The following is a 24,094-nucleotide window of genomic DNA, read 5'->3' on the forward strand; positions in this document are numbered from 1 at the left end:
CCTAGAAACAAAACAAAACAAAAACCCTTCCCACCACATCCCCAGTCATATACACACACGCACGTACACACACACACACACACACACACACACAAATTCCTGATTATCTTTTTAGAACTCAATTTAGATGTTATATTCCTGGAACCTTTTTCTGATACCCTTGAGTTAGACTAGGTGGCACTCTTACGTGCTCCCATGTGACTATGTGTTTAACCACTGTTGTCCAACTTAGCACCTATGTAATATTCTGCTGAAGGAACTTGCTATAAATCCCATGAAGGCATAGGTTGGATTTTGCTCACCATCCTAACATGACACCTGGCAATCTTTCTGGAAGGTAACCTAGTAATATGTGCCAGGTGCATTCAAATTAGGCATTGCACTGGAAGAAATGTATCTTGCAGAAATAATCCTATATAGAGGTGAAGAGAACTGTGGGCAAAATATGTCTCTCAGCTTTATCATCCAAACAAATACTTTAAATGTTTAAAATACTTAAATGTTCATCAATAACCAGAAGGGATTGGTCAAATACTCTTAGGTTCATAAAATTCTATATGAAGTTTAAAATAATGCCTACATTAGCATATCTTTTTGTATTAAATTAAAGAGAGCATAGGTTTGGTAAATTCTGAGGTTTGAGCTTAAGTTTTTATGAAATCTGCCTTTCAACTTCCATGGAGAAAATGAAGAAGACTTGCTTGAATTGAAGACGTTACATATGGTTGAATGAAATGAGGAAGAAGTGCTTCATATGGTGGAGGTGTTTGCCGAATTGGTAACTAAAAATTCAGGTAGAGAAGGTAGCAATTATGAGAAGTTATGTGTAGTATTTGATAGGCAGTTAAGGACAGATTTAAAATTAAGCTGCCCTCTAAGGAAAAGTATGTCTATAGTGATCAATCTTTATGGGAAATTTTTTGCATTAGAAGAATCATCTTGCATTCAGTGCTATCTTCTTTTAAGATTAATATGAGTTCTTGGTACTTCAGCATCGTTTCTTGTGGGTATAGTGTTTCTCTTCAGATTGTATTCAACTGCAGATAACGAAAACCTTACTACATTGGCTTCACAAGAAAGCAGTTTATTTTTCTTAGGTATGAGTTTCATAGTAGGTAGTTCAGGACTTGTGATGTGTTCCCTAAGGTCATTAAAGGACTGGGCCCCTTTTACCTTTCAGCCCTGCCTCAGCCTGTGGCAGTTGTTCTCATGGTCTCAAGGTTGTGCCTGCTTCTCCAGACGTTGCATTGTGTTCCAGCTAGGAGCAGGGAGAAGGAGCAGAGGATGAAAGTTATGCCACTTGAGTCTGCTGACTTTTATTAAATTGAGGATACAATAATTTTCTGGGAAGCTCCACTTTGTGAATTCTAGTTGCATTTCATTGGCCAGAACTGTGTTATGTGGCCACCTCAAGTATGGGGAATCAAGGGCTTTTTTTTTTTTTTTTTGTAAGTTAAAGTTATTGTCATCCTCAGTAAAATAAAATATGAAAACAGCTTGTGGGTAGGCAGCTAGCATGATCTACTCATTAGGTTCGTTTTCTAGACCCCAGACTAGCTACTGTGTTTTCTGATCATTGACTACTCTTCCTTGTCCTCGTCACCTCAGACTAGAGTTGTGTTGTGTACACTGTAGAAACAGATCTGCACTGAATAAATCAGTCCTGGGTGCTAGAAGCTTCTTAAAAACTTGTTCTCAAGACTCTTCTGCCAGTTAGGTAGAAAAATCATATCCCACACAATTATTAAGAAACAGGTTTTCCATTTATTCCAAAACCAAAACTTAATTAGATACTGCAAAATAAAGAATTGGAAGAGAGAGAAAGTAAGAGCACATATGTTCTATTGAGATTAGGGGTGTTCACGTATGAAGAAAACACAGTATTCTTAAATGTTCACTGTTTCTTAGTGATCTATTTGGGACCATGTTAAAATATACTTACTCCCTAGTTCAGATAGTCATTCGATGACAGATTTATTTTGTGTTCTTGCCTTGTGTAACACTCTGCTGGGATGTGTTCATGTTTTCCTTCTTTCATTTCCTGTTGGTTTTTGTTTGGTTTTGGTTTTGGGTGGGTTTTTTTGTTTTGTTTTCTTTTGGCTCAGAACCTACACAGATAGGATGTCTGCTGTAAGTAGTCTATGACTTGGACTGCTGTATAGCCTACCTCTAAATAAAATCCTCAGTCCTTTACCTGGAATCTTTGTGAATTCAGTATTTTTAAAATTTTAGGAACTTAATATGAATATATGGCATATTGCATAAATAATATTTTGGTCTGGGACAGGGCTTATCAAATAACTTAAAATTTCCGAATATTAAGATCAAGTGGAATAGGTTTTGCCACCAAATGAATTTTGAAAAACTTGATTTTCAGAGTTTTTTAGATTTTGAAGATAGAGATTATAGATTTACACAGCAATGGTTTGGAGGAATTATGAAGTAATTAGTTAAAATAATTAGCAAATTGCCTAATAAAGACACATTGCAGCAGAAAGTACCAGAACTCTCTGACTGACATCAGATTGTTATTAGCATCGTGCTTGAGTGCCTCAACTTTTCTTCTTTGTTCTGCTTCCCATCCCTTCCAAAAATTGAAAAATGTCTGTTTCTTAAGAAATTTTTAAGTCAAGTAGTGCTGACTCTTCGCCCATGGTATCACATTCTGTAAGCACAGAGGAATGTAAGTGTTGACTTTTCTTCTTTGTAAGAGTCCTTGCCTTGACTCTATTTGTCTGCTAGTGCTCTAGCTTCTTGACTATGCTTTAGGCTTCCTCATTATCAGAATTAAAAAAGAAATTCTTAATGCTTTCTTGCACCTCCTGAAATAATACCTTTTACACGTCTTGCATTAGGCAGTTTAAAGTTTGTAATAGGCAACTTTAAATACTGTAACTGTCAATTAATTATATACATTTTTGTTGCCATTTAGAAGTTTGAAGAAAATGTTTATCAGTAGCCTGCTATCATTATCACATAGTGATTTCTAAATGATTTACAATGTGGATAGAATTTGTCTTCTTACTGCTTTCAGGGCATGGTATCTTAAATCATTCTTTTCATCAATTTTATGTGAACTTGAAAAGAATCTTCCTTCCCGGGCTGTTATAATTAGTCTACTGTGATTTTATTCCTAGGTACAAAATTATTTTAGATTTTATTAGCTTTAGATTTTATCTGTGGAAGTGGTTGAACAGACTGCATTTGAAATGATAGTTTTAAGTTTTATTTCTTGAAAAGCAATGGCAAAGTAGTTATGTGTTGAGTGAACACCTGCTAAATTGCCTGGTTAGTCTGTGTTTTAATTGCCTTTTTATTGTTTATTCTTTAAATCAAACTTTCTTAACTAGCTGTGTGGTTCTAGTTTATTGTCAGATTATTATACAGTGAATTAAGTTTATACAAGGTGTTTTAGTTGCATGGTTTGTCTAATGAAATTAAAGCGATTTTGTTTGTTGCTTCCAACATCTTGCAATTACCCCATCAGAGATCATAATCAGGAAAGCGCAGACGATGGAGAGGAAAAATATGTGTTCTATACATGTTGGATTATGGTGAGATTTGCCTTACAGTGTAAAGGCAGAGTTACCCTGGGGATTACCACCTACAATCTAGGAAGGATTATAAAAATTTCCAGTTAAGGTATTTGGAAATACATTACTTTGTGGAACCGAAGAAAAATTTTGGAAAGGAGATGAGACAGTGCCAAAGAAAAGCTGGCATTAGTTTTGGTGTATCTGCTGGATAATGCAAATCATTGAGGGATTCTGTTCTGTTACTGCTGTAGTGCCAAAGTTTTTCCCCCTGTTGGAGTTATAGAATGCACTATGGAAGTGATAAAGTAAATTAAATATCTGGAATGTGAGTGATTTTTAAAAGTGATGTGTATTCGGGTGGGGGGAGGTGATAATTCTACTAGAGAGAGTCCGTAGTTTGTTTTTCTGATTTCTTGCACATTTAGTCTTCTGTTCTCTCTCTTCTTTTCTCTCCATGTCCATCCTGTCTCCTGAAATTACTAAGATACAGCTAATTAACTCAAAGCAGTTCACAGGAAAGACTGAAGTAATATGGCATATTTCAAAGTCTTCTGTTCTTCTGAACAAGATTTTTTTTCCTTCTAAATGCAGATTAATAAAGCGTGCACTACAAGAGGAACAAGGAAAAGGATTTTAGTGAAAGTATCCTGATCCTGAAAAAGTCAGGAAGGGCTTCAAGCCCATCTTGGACTTCAGAACACTTCACAACTTTGTGGTAAAAGAAAAATTTTAAATAGAGCCTTTGGACTTATTTATTTCATCCTTATTTGGAGAGCAGCATTATTTTATTTTATTTTATTTTAGGCAAGAAAATTGTATGTGTAATTAGGCTACCTTTCAAAGTAAAACATACCTGGGTTTTAGGGTTTTTTGTAGGTGCTTAATATATACTCAAAGTATCATAGGTAGTTGGATGGCTTGTGTGTTTTTCTTCATGTGTTCTTTATCCCTTGTGACATTGTGTTTGCCTTCACTGTGAGTGATGTTTTTTCCAGTGTTTGTGTATCTTCAATTGGTTCATTGGATTGTAGAGTAGAATGTCTTTCCCAGGACCAATATTGTGTCTAAAAGTATTTTGAAGGTAAAAGTGGCTTGTGTTTTGTTCTTTTCATATTTTTACCTCTTATATGGTGGCTCACTAGCACCAATAATAAGTTGTTGTTGTTTTTTTCTTTTCACCTACAAACCTCACACAAGATAGATTTCAGTTGTCGACAAAGACATACGCAGTGAATATAAACGTATTTGCCTTGTCTGTCTTTAGTAACAAAACAACTTTATTTTACTGCATTAACTTTTAAGGTCTTTTTATTTGTGAAAATCAGCCTGTTTATGTACTATGTGTTCCTCCAAAGTTACAGCGTTACAGTTATTGGAGAAATGAAATTTTCTCCCAGTAGATGAAAATTACATTTTGATTGAACATCATTCCTTATGCAGTCACCCATAAATATAATGTCTTATGCTGTCTTTTCAGAAAATGGCTACAGATGTGATTTCTGAAATGACAAGAAAATAGAACATCTTAATGTTTTAGGTAAAACAGATGGCATTTTTGTTTTAGGCGAAACTCCTCTCAGAGTGAAAGCAACTTAATTGGTGACAAGACTCTTAGGGTCAGCCAAATTATGTACAGTTTTTGTATCTGTTTCTTATTATTGCTTTAGTATCAAAGGTTTTAGAATAGTTGGAAAGGAGTACTTATCCTTCTTATTGCTATTTTCTGTTATGCACTGGAAATAGTTGTAAGATTTTTCAGGACTATTTAAAAGTTACAAAATTGCATGTTGATTCTACTTTGGTTGTATTTTGGCTTTTAGAAGTGCTTTTCCCGTTCCTGAAATAAGCAGTTGTACTTTTGAAAGTTAACACTTCAATTTATAATGTTGAATTGCAACTGTAAGTAGTATCTGCAGGGATAATATCTGATAACATTTATGGTACTCTTTTGTTTCTGTACCACTGAGCTTTGAGCAGATTTCATGGTCAGGTGCCTAGAAAGAGCACAGTATTATGAATGGTCTGGACCAAGAGTCAAGGGCTTATTCTAGTCCCACCGCTGTCACTAACTAGCATCTTTTTCTTTGAAAATTTAATTCCAGTCTCTACATGTGTTGGGAGAGAGGGGGGCTCAAGTAGGTGATTCCTAGGGTCACATCCAGCTAACATTGACTTTCTTGTCTGTTGGTTTTTTTTTTAGTGTTTTTTTAATGTTTATTTATTTTTGAGAGAGAGACAGAGCATGAGAGGCAGAGGGGCAGAGAGAAAAGGAGTTACAGAATCCGAAGCAGGCTCCAGGCTCTGAGCTGTCAGCACAGAGCCCAACACGGGGCTTGAACTCACTGACTGTGAGAGAATGACCTAAGCTGAAGTTGGACGCTTAACCAACTGAGCCACCCAGGCACCCCTCTTGTCTGTTTTTTTAAAACATAAATCGTATATAAAGCATTCATTTGGGCAAACACCAGGAAAGGAAGTTTCTGGGTAGAAAACTCAATTCTGGAAATTAAGCACGTTTGTCCAATTAACGGGGACATAGGAAACTTTTCCAGAATATCTCCACTATTGCAAGTTGGTGACTTATTATGGCAGTTCCCTTCCTACCACCTCTTAGAAAAATTAAGTACGGACTGAGGGAACAGCACGTGTTGGCCCTGTAGCAGCTCAGGAAGGTTAGCCTTATTTTCACCTCAAAGAAACCCCTTTGAACCACAGTCCTGCCATTGGAGGTGGTTAGAGGGTTCTTAGGTGTAGGCTTTTCACTGGGATGGATACAGAGCTCTAATGAAGCAGCATTCCAAGAGCTTTGGGGACATGGGGACTCTGATAGGACTCCGAGTGCTACAGATGACGCAGCTGTATTTCTAGCACATACACTTTGAGCGTCTTTCCCCCCCTGGAGAGAAACAGGACTGCCTTCTGCAGTCAGCAGGAGTTGGATTGCTTGAGTTTCAATCCTGGCTCTGTCACTTAAATGGCTATGTGCCCACGAGCAGGAGGATACCAAACCACTCCTACACATCTGTAAAATAGTCCTGATTCTAGGACTTCATAAGTTACTTGTGAAACTGAAAGGAGTTAATTCAAGTAAAGTACATACTGAGTGTGAGGCAGTGTTCTAAACGCAAATTAAGTGCAGCTGTTGGTGTTATCACTATTATTGTTATCGTTACCATTATATCTGAGAAACCCTCCACCACCTGCCAAGTCAAATTGACTTTGGGTTAAAAATAGCAAAAATATTTCTTTAAGGTACAGTGCTGTTGCTGATTTACTGCTTTGTCGATTAGTATCACAAACAAGCATACTTCTCAAAGTAATTATTTCCTACAGAATAGCTTTCTAGAATATTTGCTTAACAATATCACAGACTTTTCATTGAAACTAAGAACTTTTATTGGTAATATTTTGTGGAATTCTTGGATTTGAGATAGAAGGGTTTCTCAGAAATTAAATACTTAGTAGACAATAGCAATTGTAGGTCCTGCTGTCGTCATATTGTTTCTTGAAAGACTGCTTTGCATTTGGATTTACTCACATATTCAGTGCACTTGTAGACTTTCCTTTTGAATCCTGTCCTTGGGCAGATGACTGTTCATAGGATGATAGATTCAGAATATTTTTTGTCCATAAATTTTAAGAAAGTTATTTCTCCTAAATATAGGAAAAAATGGTGAAATAATCATGTGTTAGGAAGATCAGGTAACATTTATACACTATTATATTCAAGTATAATCCTTATTACTGAGAAAAAGAGTGTTCTGTTCCTTAGTGTTCAATTTTTTTGCCTCTTAGATGAGACTATGTTTGTTACTTAATCACCTGGAAGCTTTCAGAAAACATCAATTTTTTAATTTTTCTTCTTACAAATATAAATTCCATTATCTGGTAATTGAAGAGAAGAAAGACTTATTATATAGTTTCTAGAGAAATTTTTATGGGGAAAACAGTTAAGTATTTGCCTGAGAAGGCCTCATTTATAAGATTAGAAAGATGTTTAAACTGGGAGGCCTTGGAACTTACATGAAAAATCTTGTGCATGTGTGCATTTCTCCATTGAGTGGGGTCTGTTTAAGGTTTTCAAAGATTAGAAAATAAATATAATTTTTAAAAAGCTGGGAATAACCACCTTAGTCTCTGCAAGGGACTCTCAGTCATTTGCTTCTCACAAAGTACAGGTTTGGGGTTTTCCTTATTTGCTTTCTCAGTAGTGTTTGCTGTGGCCACCTGTGCTAGGACGGTGGGATTGGGCCACATCAGGCCTGGTGGTCAGTGGATGAGGATGTGGGAGGACATCTTCCATGGGAGAGAGGGTCAGACCACTGGATATACCTCATTGCAGTCTTTTCCTTGGGCCCAGTTCCAAAGACCCCAAGTTCTTCTCATTGCTCTTTGCCCACCCCCACCCTGCCCTACTTTCCAGACCTCAAGATTTTCTTTATTTTGCTTGGTGGTACAAAGTCTCATTCTTTGTGAAACCAGAGTTTAGCCTTCATTTTCAAGAGGAATAGTGTAACCTGGTGTTAGTTTCCTATTGTGCTGTAACAAATTACCACAAACTCAGTCTCTTAAAAAAGCACTCATTTACTGTCTTACACACAGTGCTGGAGATCCAAAGTCCAGAGTCCATTTCATGGGCCCCACAAAGTGTTGGCAGGGCTGGTTCCTGCCACAGGCTCCAAGGGGAGGATCTCTTTCTTTGCCTTGTTCATCTTCTGCAGGCCGCCTGCATTCCTTGGCCGGTGACCCCTTTCACACATATTCCAGCCTCTTCCTGCTTCTGTTGTCATGTGGCCTTCTTCTCAGTTGGACCTTCCTCTGTCTCTCTAATAAGGACCCTTGTGATTATATTGGGCTCAGTTGGATAATTCAGGAAATCTCACCATCCCAAGGTGTTTAATTGAATTGCATCTGCAAAGTGTCTTTTGCCATATAACTTATTCATAGGTTCTGGGGATTCAGATGTGGACATCTTGGGGGAGGGAAGTATAAGTGTTCTGCCTGTCATACTTTTGAAACCTAATTTTTGTATTTCCAGGGAATAAGTGGATTCTGAGTTTGGGATAATTAATTTCAGAGCATCAAAATAAATCTATGTAGATGTATCTCAGGCACCTCAAATTCAAGAAGTCTGAACCTGGATTTACCACCTTCACCTTGAAAGCTCCTCCCACTACCCAGGTGGTAGTTCAATTCTTCATTAATGGCACCACCATATCTATCCCACCCTAACTGAAAACCAGGAATTGTGGTAGATGGTTTTTCTGGTTTTACTCAGCCTTCTGCAAGGAATCCAAAAATTTTTACTGACACATTATCCTGCCTGCTTCTCGGATTTGTTCTTTTTGCATTTCTACTACTTTTGTAACTTAGGTCTCCACCTTTCCTACCTGGGCTGTTATGGCCACTTGCTTGGTCTTCCTGCTTTTAATCTTGACTCCTTAAATTATTCCTCTACCTAGCAACTAGAAATATCTATTCAAAATGAATCTGACCATGTTAAACCTTTTAGTCACTCCCTATAACTAATTGGGTCTGTACACCTTATAATGATTTAAATATACCCACTCCTCACTGTGACTTAGTGATTTAGTTCCCCTTCTAGCTCATATATTGATATTTTAGAAGTTCGCCTTACTGTGTAGATTTTAGTGGTGTTGGATGGCTTGTATGTCCTGAAAATAACATCCTTTTTCTTGCATCTGTGCTTTTATTCTTAGAATTTTCCTACCTAGATTGTATTTCCCTACTTTTCCGTTACCTGGCTATCCCTCCCCTGCCCCACGTTTAAAAAGGTTCTTGTTTATGTTGTTGTATTTTTCTAATTACTTTAAAAATACATACTTGATGTAGAAAATGGTTTTACATCCAAAGTATTAAGAAGTAGTTGCAGAATATTCACTAATAATACCAGAATCTAGAGGAAGTACCTTGTTAATAATGTAAGTTTTCTTTTGTTGAATATACTCTGTTGTTAAATATATCTGTGGAATTTGTAATTTCAAATACTTCTCCTTTCAGAATTTCATTCAGTTTAGTCTTGATGTATTCAGTTTCTGTGGTGAAATTGTTTATCTTTTCATCTCTTTATTCATATTTTCATCTTTACTTGGACATATTAATAATTATTTTAAAGTCTTTTCAGTTAACTCCCTTATCTGGATCATGTGTGGTTCTAATTCTTTTGTCTTTTTCTCCTTGGTGTTTAATCATGTGGCTCTGTCTTTTGGGTGTCTTAAAATTTTATATCAAGTAGTAGACACTTACATAGGCTCCAGAAAATATCTTCTTCTAGGAAGCATTCAGTCGTCCTCCAATCAAGCACTATGCTAAACTGAGGCTAATTTATATCTCATTTGTCTAGCTCTCCAAGTTTTCAACTGATAGTCTAGTATATTCTATAGGCACTACTCCCTGGTGGGTTCTAAAATGTCATGAGATGTCTCTGCTCTACTTTTCATAAGTTTTCTGTTTAGGCTGTAAGCCTCCCTTTCTATGCAGCACCCCAGCGTTTGGCACATGAACCGATGAGAAAGCCAAATGTACACTTGAAGACTCCTAAGCTCCAGCTAAGTGCTTTTTGGCCTCTCTGTTCCCACTGTGATCCTCCTCTAGGCTTTTCATGGAATTCAGCCTTTCCCAGTGCTGAGAATTGGCATGTCCCAGGGTAAAAATGGCTAGAGAAGGAAGCTCACTTCTCTGAAGTTCTTTTCTCTCCTCAGCAGTTCCTGTTGCTTTCAAGCAGATGATTACCATATTTATCTGGGTTTTCTAGTTGGCCATAGAATTGAGAGCTCTTGTCTGTCAGCTACTCCATCTCTCCTAGAAGCTGAAGCAACATTTATATTCCAGCTTAAATTTGATAGTTGGAAAATGTTCACTTTTTCTACTTGGCTGTTTATGTTGCTATTGATTTTGTAAGAGCACTTTACAAATTTCCCAAATTTGATTTTCTGTTTTTTATTATTCTTTAATCTTATTTTTAAGACAGAAAATGCTTAAGCTTTTGTTATCAACTCTGCTAGCCTTTCACTTAGCTATTTTTTTTTTTTTACTGTTATGGTTACAGAGACCTCTATGCCACAAATGATACATTTGTTTTTTTTTTTCCTACTAATCTTGTCATTGTTTACATTTCTCAATTTTTTAAATCTAGAATCAGTCCTGGCATATTGCTTTAGTGTGTCTGTTTAACCATTTTGTCTTGCCTGTCTATTATTATAGGTAAATTACAGAATTTTCTTGCCCTCTTTTTCCCAACAGGAGGATTTCAGTAAGATTTTGGTTAGCAACACGTAAGATTCATGAATTAATTTTGGGGAAGTTGGTTGGTTTTTGTTTTTTGTGTTCTGTTTTGTTTTGTTTTTTTAATTTTTCCCTCCTAAAATAAATGTCTCTCCATGTGTTCATTTTTATGTCTCAGTAAAGTTTTGTAATTTTCTGTATATGCGGTCATTTTGTATAAAGCTAATTTCCTATTTTGTATATTCTCCCGATTAATTCTTAATCATTCTGCCACCTTTTTGTGTGTGTCACAGGATGCCCTGTGCATACTTTTGTCTTATTACTTACCCTATTATATTGAACTTAACAGTTTCTTTTTCTTTTTTTTTTAATATAATTTTTTTGTCAAATAGGCTAACATACAGTGTGTAAAGTGTACTCTTGGATTTGGGCGTAGATTCCCATGGTTCATTGCCTGCACACAACACCCAGTGCTCATCCCAGCAAGTGCCATCCTCAATGCCCATCACCCATTTTCTCTCTCTTCTCTTAGATTATAGATCCTTCCAGGACAGGGGCTATGTATTCACATTCTTAAGTTTATAGCTATGCATACCAAGAGATATCCTTCTGTACTTTTTTTCTTGCTTCTTAATTTATCCATATTCCATGTGGTTAACCCCTTGGTACATGGATGTATTGTATGCACCTGTGCATTTATTTCTACCCCCACCCCCCCTACCCTGACCCTGGTCGTCTGAACTCTTGTTTCAAGGTAGATCTGTGTTATCACATATGTGGTCTTGTTAATTTCCATCATTTAGATTTTTATATGCCTTACACAGAAAAGCATTTAAGGCAGCTCAGTGACCTGGGTTAATTAAAACATTCACTCCACCATCCAGTGTGATTCATGTACCAGAGTCCTTGGTCAGGACGCCAGGAGGATTTTGTAAGGAAAACGAGAGATTTAATCGCTATTGAGATTCCACTTTGTGCCAGGTCTGAGCTATGTGATTTTCCAAACATTTTATCTTTTAACCCTAATAAGAGTCTTGTCTACTGATTTTATAGATGAGGATATTAAGGCTTGGAGAAATGAAATTACTTGCTCAGGCTTCTCAAATTCTAAGTGCCATGGTGGGGTTTTCAGCTTGAATATGTTTCATTCCAGAACCCAGGAATCATAAAACTGTGTGATTTTTTTGAAGAACTGACATGTATCAAAAAGGGTCCTTTTGTTTTTAATATCTTGATTCCCCTCCCCTCCCCCCAGTGGCTAATATGGTAAGCATTGTGTTTTAAACCCAGAAAACTAGGTGGACTGTATCAAAAAGACTTCAAGTGTAGAAATTAAAATTTCTATAAACATATAAATCTATATATTTCCACATTCAGAAAATTATGTAAGTTTACTACTTTTCTTTAGATTACACTCCACTAATGAGGCTACTTAGAGAAGATGTATATATTCTTATTTGAAATGAATTTTTTACTCTGCTGTCATTGATTAAGAATCAGACTGAACTTTAGTCTGCTTTATTCTTAACTTTCTCTGTAATCTTGGATCTGTCATTTCCTGTCTTTGCAAAGAGGTTCATTATATAGCTTGTCGACTTTAAAACTATTTTTTTATGGAATTGAAGTAATAGAAGTGAAAATGATCTGATAAACCTCTAAAGCCCCACACTGGTAGGAATCATTTATAAATGATATATTCTCCTAGTGGGATTTCTGTGCATTACTCATTTATCAACTATTTATTGAATGTTATTCTGTGTCAGGTACTACACTAGGCACATGAAGCTACAATGATTGTTCATATAACCTAGTGTTTGCTTAATCGGTTTTAAACTGTATTTAAAGGAGACTTGCAAATACTTCTCATTTGTGTCTCCCTTACGCAGTCATAAATATACATAATGCTTTTTAAATGTTTTCTTTGAATATTGTTTTGGTTACCTCACGTAGTGAAGTTATAAGATGAGCTCCTTAGTGTATACTGCAAGATTTTTTTCTGTTCCAATGTTCCAGTTTATAAATTTTCTTTCACAAATACACTGAAATATAAATAGCTTTTTGTTCATCCTGAGCTTTCTGAAGAGAGAGGCTCCATGGGGATCTTGGGCATCGGTGAGGAGAGAAAGTTCTTCACATATGAATTTGGAACTAAGGGAATCTCCACATGAAACCTCAGTTGTCAAAAAGGTGCTTATAAGCTTGTCCCGTGAGTAAAATGGTTAAGAAGATGGCTAGGGAGGTAAGGCCAGGTTTTGAGCCTTGTTGTGGCACTTTTCACTGGGTCAGTGTTGGCAAAATACCTAGCCTCGATGACCCTCAGTTTCCTAGCTGTCCAGTGGGAAGGATGAAAGGCTGTGTCTTATAGGTTACCCATACAGTCCTGAGGACTGGGCCCCTCATACAAGAAGCAAACTAAGAGATAGCTCCAAGGTCACTCTGACTAAGGATATACTCCTTCCACTCTACCCTTCATCCAATCCTAGAAGGAAGCCCCAATGGTCCTAATCTATTGTTCATGTGGACACTGATTAGATTTGCCTTAAAGAGAGGACTTGGATTGCCCCAGGTGTCTTTCTTATCATGACATGAATCATTTCTACGAAAGGGGTGAAGGAATTCTAAATATACTCCTCCTCAATAGAGTCTTCAAGGACAGAACCATGTGTACAGTGGGATTCTAGTTCTCCCATAAAATGATTCCCAGTTTGACATGAGCATGCAGATGTCTTCATTTTTCTCCATTCCTTTTTCTCTCAAAGTAGATCATAATCTGTCATCTAATTGGGTTGGCAGGTACCATATGAATGCTTTGTTATCATGAGGTGAGGGTTGTTCCTTTTATTTGGAGAATTGGGATACTTGCTGTAACCCCAAGTAAGTTAAGGGGCTTAGTATCCTAGTGAGAACTAGGAGTCTGGATGGGACTTGGTGATAGGTGATGGGAAGCGAATGTAAACGTGGGGACAAGTGGGGGGGGGGGGGAATGTTCTGAGCTTCCTGTACAGTTACTTCCAAGATGAAATAGAAATTAACTATCCTAATTTTTAAGATATAAATATTACTGTTTTCTTTTGTTAGCGTGGATCAAATATTACTAATTTTTAATAACCGAGTTTGACATTTAGGATATTGAAACCTGTTGGTTTTATTCACAACTGATGGGTTTAAATGAACTCATATTTAGGGATGTTGGCAGAATAACAAATGTTTGACCCACCAAATATGATAATGAAAATTAACATTTAGGAGCGCCTGGGTGACTCAGTCCGTTAAGAGTCCAAGTCTTGATTACGGCTCAGGTCATGATCTTATGGTTCTGTGAGTTCAAGCCCCGTTGTCGGGCTCTGTGCAGACAGCCTGCTTGGGATTCTATCTCCCCCTCTCTTTGCCCCTCCCCAAAGCGTGCTCACACTATCTTTCTCAAAATAAATAAATAAACTTTTTTTAAAAAGTTAAAAAAAAGAAAATGAATATTTAGTTAATTTTTGATTGTGTACTTATTTCCAAAGGAAATATAATTCATTTATGATTATACTTTCTCTGTACTCTACTTAAAATGTATGTAGATAGGAGTTTGTGTGTGTATATTAGGTAAATTTGTGCTGTGATATACTTGAAAAACGTGTGGATTTCTAATTAGGTTAAAAAATTATTTTCTTTGTTCAGCATTATACTCATATACTCTACACATGTAGTTTTTGAATAGATTCCTGGCATGATAATCATATAATCATTCAGTATAGTAGAAACATCATTATGGTCAAATACTAATTAGCTACTAAAACAAAACAAAACAGAACTTAGTTCCCAGCTTATTGTAAAAAGCAGTTTAATAGTGTACAAAACCACGTGTATGGTTAAAACTATTATTTGCTTTAAATGTGAATCATTTAACCCCCTATGGGCAATGGGAAGGAATCAGTGTTCTGGATGCTTATTACCTAATTTATTGCTTGGGCACGTTACAATTTATTATTCAAAGCCTTTATGACCAGCTCTATGTAATGGAGCATCCAAAGGACTTGCCAGTAGGAATTCCAGGTTCAGTACCTGGATGTGCTCAGGGCTTCTACAAAATTAGGAAGCTGGCCTGAGTCTTTAGACCGTGTCTTAGAGTTCTTCACATACTACCTCTGAGCCTCTGGTAACATGGTGTTCAGCAGTAAATCACTCATTTCCAGGATGATGGTTTGAACATCTTTGGTGCTGAGGTTGGGTGATCCTCAACTGTTTTACTTCCCCAATGCACCTTAGGAATATGGTATTGTCTTTCTGTAACAATGAATCCTGGCAGCTGTGATTCTCCAGATGGGTTTGTGATGGAAAAAGTCAGGTGACATGTAAGCAACAGCTAGTAGAGGGCAGTGGGAGGGTACAAATAGGTTGACAATCACTCAGGTAAGTCTGTTTAGCATACCTCTCAAAGGGGCATTACCCTTGCTATCCTTTAGAGTTGCTTCTGTGGATAAAGTAGGGTTCTACCTAGTGCCTCTAAGCTTCAGTGTCCCTTGTAAATATGTTTTTGACTACATGGCTTTAGTCTCTCTTCTCTCATATACATATGGTATCACTGAACATAAGTTATGTAAGTTAGCTTGTGTGATCCTGATACATACTATAAGCGCCATTCTTATTGCTGTTATTGTCACTTTGGGCATCTCAGAATATTATTTCTATCATAAGTGCTTCCCCTGATAAACCATTTATGAGTCGAACATATTATAGATTTTATGCTACATCCTCTTTCTTTTTTTGTGTGTTTTCCTGTTGTCCTTCACTTTAGTTTTGACTGCTGTGGGCATTAATTTTGTTTCTCAAGTGATTGGCAATGCAGTTGAAATACACAGGGCACATGTAGGATAAAATAGCACTACAAGGCTTTCTGATGCACTAGGTACACAAAACTTGTTTGTTTCTACCATCTCTGATGTAGCTACTATGAGTCAGTGGGTGTGGGATTGCTATCTGACTATTCAGTTCTGTGTTCCTGCATTTACAGAATTGCATAGGAAACCAAAATATTTCAGATCATGAAAATATTCACTAATAAATCAGAGAGTTGCATTATTAAAGCATCCTCTCTTGAAATACCTTTTGATTTATTTGAATCTAATATGATTCAAATTGATTATAAAGTAAAATCATAAATCTTTCAAAGGCTGTGTATTTCATGTCTGTGATATGATGGTATAGAATGTTTCTGCTCACAGGCAAAGCCATGAAACAGTGGGGATCTGCCAGAGTTACACAGCTGAGAAAATCAAGGATGCTGGATACTCCAACGAAGAATTCTTTCGATATCAAAGAAATGAGAGAGGACTTTAGGAAAAATGATGAAGTCCTTGAATATTTTTTACAAATGTAGTTTTGTTTAAAACCACCCTATAAAAATTAAATGTAACATGAAGGATGTCATAATGTGCTAATATAAAATATTGTTGGAAGAAGTCTGCCAGAAACTCCAGTTCATTCATTATTTTTGTTCCTTCTTTCTTTTTTTTTTTTCAACGTTTATTTATTTTTGGGACAGAGAGAGACAGAGCATGAACGGGGGAGGGGCAGAGAGAGAGGGAGACATAGAATCGGAAACAGGCTCCAGGCTCTGAGCCATCAGCCCAGAGCCTGACGCGGGGCTCAAACTCACGGACCGCGAGATCGTGACCTGGCTGAAGTCGGACACTTAACCGACTGTGCCACCCAGGCGCCCCTATTTTTGTTCCTTCTAAGAAATGCATATAGTTGCAAATATTACCTAACCTTACCTTAATAGTTTATATTGTCCTTTTTCTAGCTAGTCACAATCAAACCTTTTTCTAGCACTGTTTATTATAAAATTTTAGCCCCTATTTTAAGTGGACTCACTTCAGATTATCTTTTTACCAGAACTAATGTCTTGGATAATAAGGGTCCCCAATATATATAATATATGTGTGAATTAATGTGATTTTGCATGGATAGCCATAAATTTTTGCTGTGTTTTAGTGGTCTAATAGGAATGTCAGAATTTTAATTTAAATTAATTGTGACTAAAATACCAATAGGCAATGTATGGGGTTTTTTACTCAGTGAGATTAGTAGGCAGGGATCAGGATATTAGTTGTATCAAGCTGATTATTTTAGAAAGACTAATAAAGCCATGTTGTATATAGGTCATTTTCTGGGCCATGGAAATAACTTTATTATAGTTCTTTTAATGTCTTCCATTTGTATAGCATTTTATTCTTAGAAAGTGAATCATTATTTCGTTACCCTTTGTACTGTGTTCTTTGTGATGAAACTACGTGTCCTCCAGAAATTTTACCAGAATGTTCCTTATAAGTCTTCTCTGTGTGTTTGACTCTATGACTGTCTATGAGCTGAGTCCTTACACATAGTGTGAAAGAAGTAAAAATATTTTTAAGACCTAAGAAGTGAAACGGCTGTTTTTGCAGGTATCTTGTCATCTGTAATCCTTCAGAACAAGACCGAAACTCGGTGGTCTCCGTCTATGTGAGTTCCCCCACAGCACAAGTGTCTTCCGCTTCGGGAAAGCCAGTGGAAATTCAAATGAGCGCAGTTTGGGATACAGCAAGTATTATTTCACAGACAGCCTATGAGGTACGTTTGCCGTGGAGCTTGTATACGTGCCCCCTTGAGCTGTCAAACTGATGTGTGTGAAGTGGTTAAAGTTGTAAATACCGGAGGATTTAACTGGCCAGTTAAGTGACGCTAAAGGAAAATAGATCCTGGAGCGCCTGGGTGGCTCAATCAGTTAAGCATCTGACTCTTGATGTTGGCTCAGGTGATGATCTCACAGTTAACGAGATCGAGCTCATGTTGGCTCTGTGCTGACAGTGCGGAGCCTGCTCGGGATTCTCTCTCTCTCTCTCTCTCTCTCTCTCTCTCTCTCTCCCCCTCCCTCCCTCTCCTCTTTCAGTCTATCCCCTCCCCAGCTCATGCTCTCCCTCTCAAAATAAACTTTAAAAATAAATGAATAAAGGAAAATAGATCCTGTGTTTCCTGAAATACTGATATCTTTGTTACTGTGTATACTGTATGTTATTATTAGTATATGTTATTAGCATGTATTGCATATCTCTATAAATATCCTAATGTTTTCCTGAAGTAATGAAGTAATCATTACTCATAAAATTGTGAATTTTTTCATTTAACTCAATTTTTTTCTTATATTTATTTATTTTTGAGAGACAGAGACAGCACAAGTGGGGAAGGGGCAGAGAGAGAATGAGACACAGAATCTGAAGCAGGCTTCAGGCTCTGAGTTTTCAGCACAGAGCCTGATGTGAGGCTCAAACTCATGAATCATGAGATCATGACCTAAGCCAAAGTTGGACGCTTAACTGACAGAGCCACCCAGGTGCCCCTGTTTAGCTCAATTTAATGATAGTTATGCATATGGAAATTGAGATAAATAGCCATTTGTCTCAGAAAAGCATACTACCAGCTTTTCATTGCAAAGATGACACAACACACCATGAAAGAGAAAGACTTCCTAAAATAGAAGAAGGTGCTTTTTTTCTGAAATATAACAATGGAAAATTGGGGCTCAAGTAACAGATGTTTTTGGTAAAAAATTTTTAAAGTAATATTAACCTGAACTTTTCACTAGAAAGTATCAATATTTGGTGTCTGGAGTGTAGTTTAAACCATGTACTTCTGAAGACACAACCATAAGCTAGGAACTCTAAATGAGAATTACTTTGCTTGTTAAGAGCCATTGCTGGCTGCTTTCATAAATTCATAATATTTAAGGTAAAAAGGAAAAGTATAAAAGCAGCTTTGGTCAGATGTTACAGGAAGCACCCTATCTAGAAAACGAATCGAGCTCCTGGAAGGCAGGGGTCATGTCTTGTAGTGTGCACATCCTTTATGCTTGTGCATTGTCTGCTAGACCCCAGGCATTCGATGACTGCTGTTAACATGCTTAATATTTATAGTATTGTTTTTACCGTGTTTATTTTTAATGTACTTGAATATCATAGTATTATAAAAAGATTCCTGATAATTAGGGAAAATCATTGTTCACAGTAAGCCCTTACCTTCATGGAGAATTTTGTCCTCTGGGCATCTATTAAGAGCACTGTAGGACAATTGAGGATGCTCATATAATTTCATATATTGAATGAAAGCATAATGCCCTTGATAGTTCTACCACTGTGAAGTTTGTAGAATAGTGTTAGATGATTTTGAAAATATTGTAGTTTTTTGTTTTTATTAGACCTATAAATGCTTTTCTTTCAGTAGATTACATTTCTTAAAAAAATCTCTCATCTGCCTTTTAAAGATCTCTTTTCTAGTACAGATACCACCATTGGGAATGAAAGTGTATACAATTGTGGAATCAGCAAATTCAGATCCACATTTAGCTGAGTATGTCCTGTATAATGGTAACATCAAAGATAAAGGAATTTTCAACATGAAGAATGTAAAAAGTGCTGAGGAAGCTATAACTCTAGAGAACTCCTTTCTTAAACTTCAGTTTGGTCCATCTGGGCTTATGGAGGTATGTTCTGAATAGTTTTCAAATTCATGGAAGGCTTATCACTTTTATTATAATATGTGCAGACTGGGTATGCAAAGGGAGAAAAGTTGACCCAAACACTCTTGGGGAAAAGGATGCATGAACAATATATATCTCATTTTTGTGTTCCACTATGGTCACTTGTTCCTAAAGGGTGTGATCTGTGGGTGGTGCTGATTTGTGAATTGTTTGTTACTGGTCCACAAGATAAGTATAGAGGCTATAACTGTTTAGAAATGTTTGTGGGAACTTCGAAAGCACCGTGGCACAGTAAATTTATGCCTGTTGAATCTAATAATAAAAAAATGCAAGTGTATGTTTGGTATGTCACTTTAAATGTAATTTTTGTAGTAATTCACTTTTATCGTACCCCACAAAAATATTGGTCCATGCATATTGGAGATAAAAAATAAACCTGTTCCTTTGTGCAGAAAGTTTGAGAAACACTGGTCCAGATCTCTTTGTGTATCTCTTTCTTCCTTGAGGAAGGGAGTTCTGACTTTTTGTTTCTATTGTGAAAGTTTTAAATTCTAAGTATAAAATATAAAAGTATACTTTTAAGTATAAAATTTTGGTTGTTCCTCCAAGAATTATAACATTAGAGTCTATTAGCATTTTTCAGTCTATCCTGAGGTTTTTTTTGTTTTGTTTTTAATCAACCTACACATGGAACCAAATACAACATCATTAATATCTTCATAGTGAGTTGCCTTTAAACATTTTTTTATCCTTAGGAAATGATAAATAAAGAAGATGGTAAGCGGCATGAAGTAAAAGTACAATTTTCATGGTATGGAACGACGAGTAAAAAGGATAAAAGTGGTGCCTACCTCTTCTTACCTGATGGGGAAGCCAAGGTAAGTGACAATGAGCTGAGAAGTGAACAAGCACTGATTGAAAGAATAATGAAGAAAAAAATAAGTGCATCTCATTATCTTGTCATCTATTAGGCATAGATGAGTTGGTTCCACTATGATATTTTCTTACTGACATTTGGTAATTTGTAGTCGAATGTTAGGTAAACAAATAATTTTTGCAGGTTTGGAATCCATGAAGATGCTACAATGAACAGTTGCTCTGCACGCATGGAAGTTACATTTGATTTAGGGTTCAAGTGCTCTTATACTGGTATATACATAAGTGGCATGGTATATATCCAGAGACCAATTATCTAGCCATACAGGAAAAGTAAATTGCCCCCTGGCCATTTATCTCCTTAACTGCTAGCACTTTAAAAAACAAGAACAAAAAAAAATTCCCCTATCCTTGACTGTAAAGGTAATATATGCAAATTTTGACACATTTTTGAAAACACAGAAAACTGAAGAGAACAATAAAATTTACCAACTATTTCCAAGGCCGTGCAAACCAGGGCCAATATTTTGATGTGTTTTTTATTGTCTTATGCACATCCCTTTCTCCCCCATTTTCAAGTGTGGTCTTACTACATGTACATATTTTATTTTTCATTGTCATAGTGCTCACAATCTGACGGTATGTTCTTAGAAAACAATTTTAATATGTACTGTTGTGATTAAAAACTTAGAGATATAAGATGATTAAAGTCTGAGGGTATAATGTCTAACATGGTCAGTGTAGTACATAATACTGTATTGTGTAATATGCTGAGAGTAGAACTTAAATGTTCTTACACACAGACACACACACACGTGTGTGTCTGTGTGTGTGTGTGTATATATATGACAAAAAGGAATTTCCTATTGTTGCATATGTAGATTTTCTCTCAGTACTTCACTACTGTGCCATTGTGATAAGCCTTCTTTGTAACATTCTTTTTATGCAGTGTTGATTATTTCCTGAGAATAATTGTGTCAGTGGATGAGGCCTTTAAGACTTGATATGTACCACTTCTCTGTCCCCTACAAAGACTTCATAAATATTCACTCCCACCAATGTTTTTGAGAGTAACTATAATATACCATGCCACGCACTGAGAATCAGCCATTTAAAAGCTTTCCGTACAGTAATAGGTAAAAAATATTTCACTGATGAGATTTTATGGTTATTAGGAAGGCTAAACGTTATGTATTTGTCTCTCATATCTCTTTTGTGACTCCCTATGTAAGTTTTTGACCATTGTTCTACTGGTATGGCTTAAGGATCTGTAAGCATTCTTTTTTTATTTTTATTTATTTATTTTGAGAGAGAGTGGGAGAGGGACAGAGAGAGAGGGAGAGAGAGAGAATCCCAAACAGGCTCCATGCCGTCAGTGCAGAGCCTGATGTGGGGCTCGAATTCACGAACCGTGAGATCATGACCTGAACCGAGACCAAGAGTCAGGTGCTTAACCAACTGAGCCACTCAGGCGCCTACGTAAGCGCCTTTATATATGGTAAAAGTTAATCCTTTTTCCTATTTATTGCAAAATTTTCCATCAGTGTGTCATTGAACTTAATTATTTTGTGTTGTTATAGTTTTTTTAATTTTGGGGTAGTCCTGTATTTTTTTTTCTTTACAGCATCTTTTTTTGTCTGTTTTTTGCTTTTCTACTTCTACAGGTTTTCTCCACTTCATGATAAGTTAAAGATTCTCCATATTTTGTTGTCTAGAGACCTATCTCCTGCAAAAATTGTTGTACAATTTATTTATTTTAATTTGTTTTTGTTTGTTTTCCTACAGTTTAGAAGAGCCTGCTAACCGACATCAAATAATAGGTTTTATAGGGTAGCACTGGCAACCTGAAGGATTCTAGTTGTTTGTTGTTGTTTGTTTTGATTTTTTTTAAATCAGTGAGGAATTAAGGTAAACCATAGCTCATAGTAGCTGTTGCAGGATGGGCAGTGGAGCCTAAGTAGAAGCTGTGTCAGTGTGTTTTCTCTTGACAGCTTTTGTCATTGGACAGGAATTTTGTTTTTATTGACTGTTCTCATGCTTAAAAAAAGGAAAGTAGCTGTACTTACAGAATATTATATATGGCCAATAGGGACTAATTTATTTAAAATTATTCTCTCTTTAAATAGCTCTAATATTAAAGAAAAAGACCAAGGGAATTATTGTATGTTTACAAAGAGAAAATAAAAGAACACCAGCAAGGAGGCAGCAGGGTGCATCAGAAAAAGGCAGGAGGCCAGAAATCCCCGTGCCAGGTTTCCTCTGCTTCCATTACTTTCTAGGTATATGGGAAAATTAGGTCCAAGAACTTTGTGAATACTAAAGCATTGTATTAATTTCAAAATATTTTTCTGTAGCCAGAGAGGTACATTTGGAAGAAAATTGCACTGTCCTGAAAATCTGATGCTGCTTAGGTAGCTCATGTTGTAAGCCTCACTCTTCATGACCTTGTTGAGCTTGTATAGCCTGTAGTGCTCAAGAAATTAGAATTCTTTATAAATGCTTTCCATTTATGCTTTTCCAAATGCTTTCCATTTATGCTTTTCCAAATGCTTTCCATTCTATGTCACCGAAGTTACTTGTTTTATTCCCAGTTTTTTCTTGACACTAGATTCTAAATAATGAAAACTAAACCAGTAGTTGCCATAGTTTTTTCAAGTTTGTAAATTTGCGTTATATTCTGCTAGCTTTTCCTAGTGAAAGGGCAGTATGTTTTATAGAGTAGTAAACCTAACTGTGATTACATGGTGTTTGTGAATCCTGCTTTCTGTTTGCTTAGATGACTCCCTGTGGCCATCCTTACCACCTGTCCTGACCCCTGAACATTAGGGGCCATGGTTCTAATAAATGTTTGCCTGGGAAAATGTCAGTGCTGTAGAATGAGTGGTATTTCTAATAAATCACCAATGGACAATATAGAAGGATTTTAATTAGAAATTTTTATAGCTGGGAGGGAATGTTTGTAGATCATCTAGGCCAATCAGGTTGTAAACATTTTTATTATTTTCTGTTTTTAGTACTTTTTATGTAAGGAAAAACCTTATAGTAAAGTTTTATAGTTTGTGCATATTCTGATAACTTGTAAGGTTTGGTTTTCACTTGAAATTGCAGATTATCAGGTGTTAAGTATTTGCCATTTTGGAAATTATAATAAACATTTCTTCGAAAAGTTAAAAGCCAAATTTTTTTCTTAAAAATGTCATTTCCTCCTCAGCCTTATGTTTACACAACACTACCCTTTGTCAGAGTGCAACATGGAAGGTTTTATTCGGACGTGACTTGCTTTTTTGAACGTGTTACCCATAGAGTCCGACTGTACAACATACAGGGTAAGAAAACAGAGAAGCACAATTGTGAAACATGTGTACTGGTTCTTGAGTTTTGTTTGTCGTTTTTAATCAATTAGCAAGTGGTTTCTGAAGATATAATCTTTCTAAATTTGCCATCATTCTTATTGTGTGTTTTAAAAATATAATACTTCCCTTTGATAATCAAAAATGGTAAATCTTTTAACTCTCTGCATCTACATATTCTTTTTTCCTGTGTATCTTTTCTATCATAATATGTGTCCCAGCCATGAGTTCATTAATTGGAAACTTTATTTCTAAGATCTAAAAAATGTTATTTTTATTTTATTTTACAAAATGGAAATTATATCAAATATGGCTTTCAGTTAGTGGGTCACTGACTGCCTCTGACACACACACACACCCCACATATGGCCTGCCTTAAATATGGAAGGTATTGCAATAGCAAGTATTACTGGAATTTAACTTTCTTTTAAGAAAAATGTTCATTACTAGTTCTTTTTATTCACAACTTTTTAGCTGGTAGAGTATAAAATCAGGCGATTGTTTATTGCTTTTAGGACAGTACTGAATAGCGTCTTTATCAACCAAGCAATAGTAAGTGGGCTTCTAATCCTTTTAGGGACCTAACC

At 36.3% G+C, this 24,094-nt stretch overlaps 1 protein-coding gene across 2 annotated transcripts in view; it reads left to right on the top strand.

Moving 5' to 3' along the window:
* Positions 1 to 24,094, top strand: part of MAN2A1 (mannosidase alpha class 2A member 1) — a 168,894-nt gene that overhangs the window by 100,141 nt on the left and 44,659 nt on the right. For both annotated transcript variants that reach the window (XM_047862940.1, XM_047862948.1), the window contains 4 exons: positions 17,213 to 17,378; positions 19,066 to 19,284; positions 20,037 to 20,159; positions 23,369 to 23,483. In XM_047862940.1, coding sequence (XP_047718896.1) covers positions 17,213 to 17,378; positions 19,066 to 19,284; positions 20,037 to 20,159; positions 23,369 to 23,483 — 623 coding nt within the window. The remainder of the gene's footprint in view (positions 1 to 17,212; positions 17,379 to 19,065; positions 19,285 to 20,036; positions 20,160 to 23,368; positions 23,484 to 24,094) is intronic.

The sequence above is a fragment of the Prionailurus viverrinus genome, chromosome A1 (assembly GCF_022837055.1).
Source record: "Prionailurus viverrinus isolate Anna chromosome A1, UM_Priviv_1.0, whole genome shotgun sequence".
NCBI classification, from domain to species: Eukaryota; Metazoa; Chordata; class Mammalia; order Carnivora; family Felidae; genus Prionailurus; species Prionailurus viverrinus.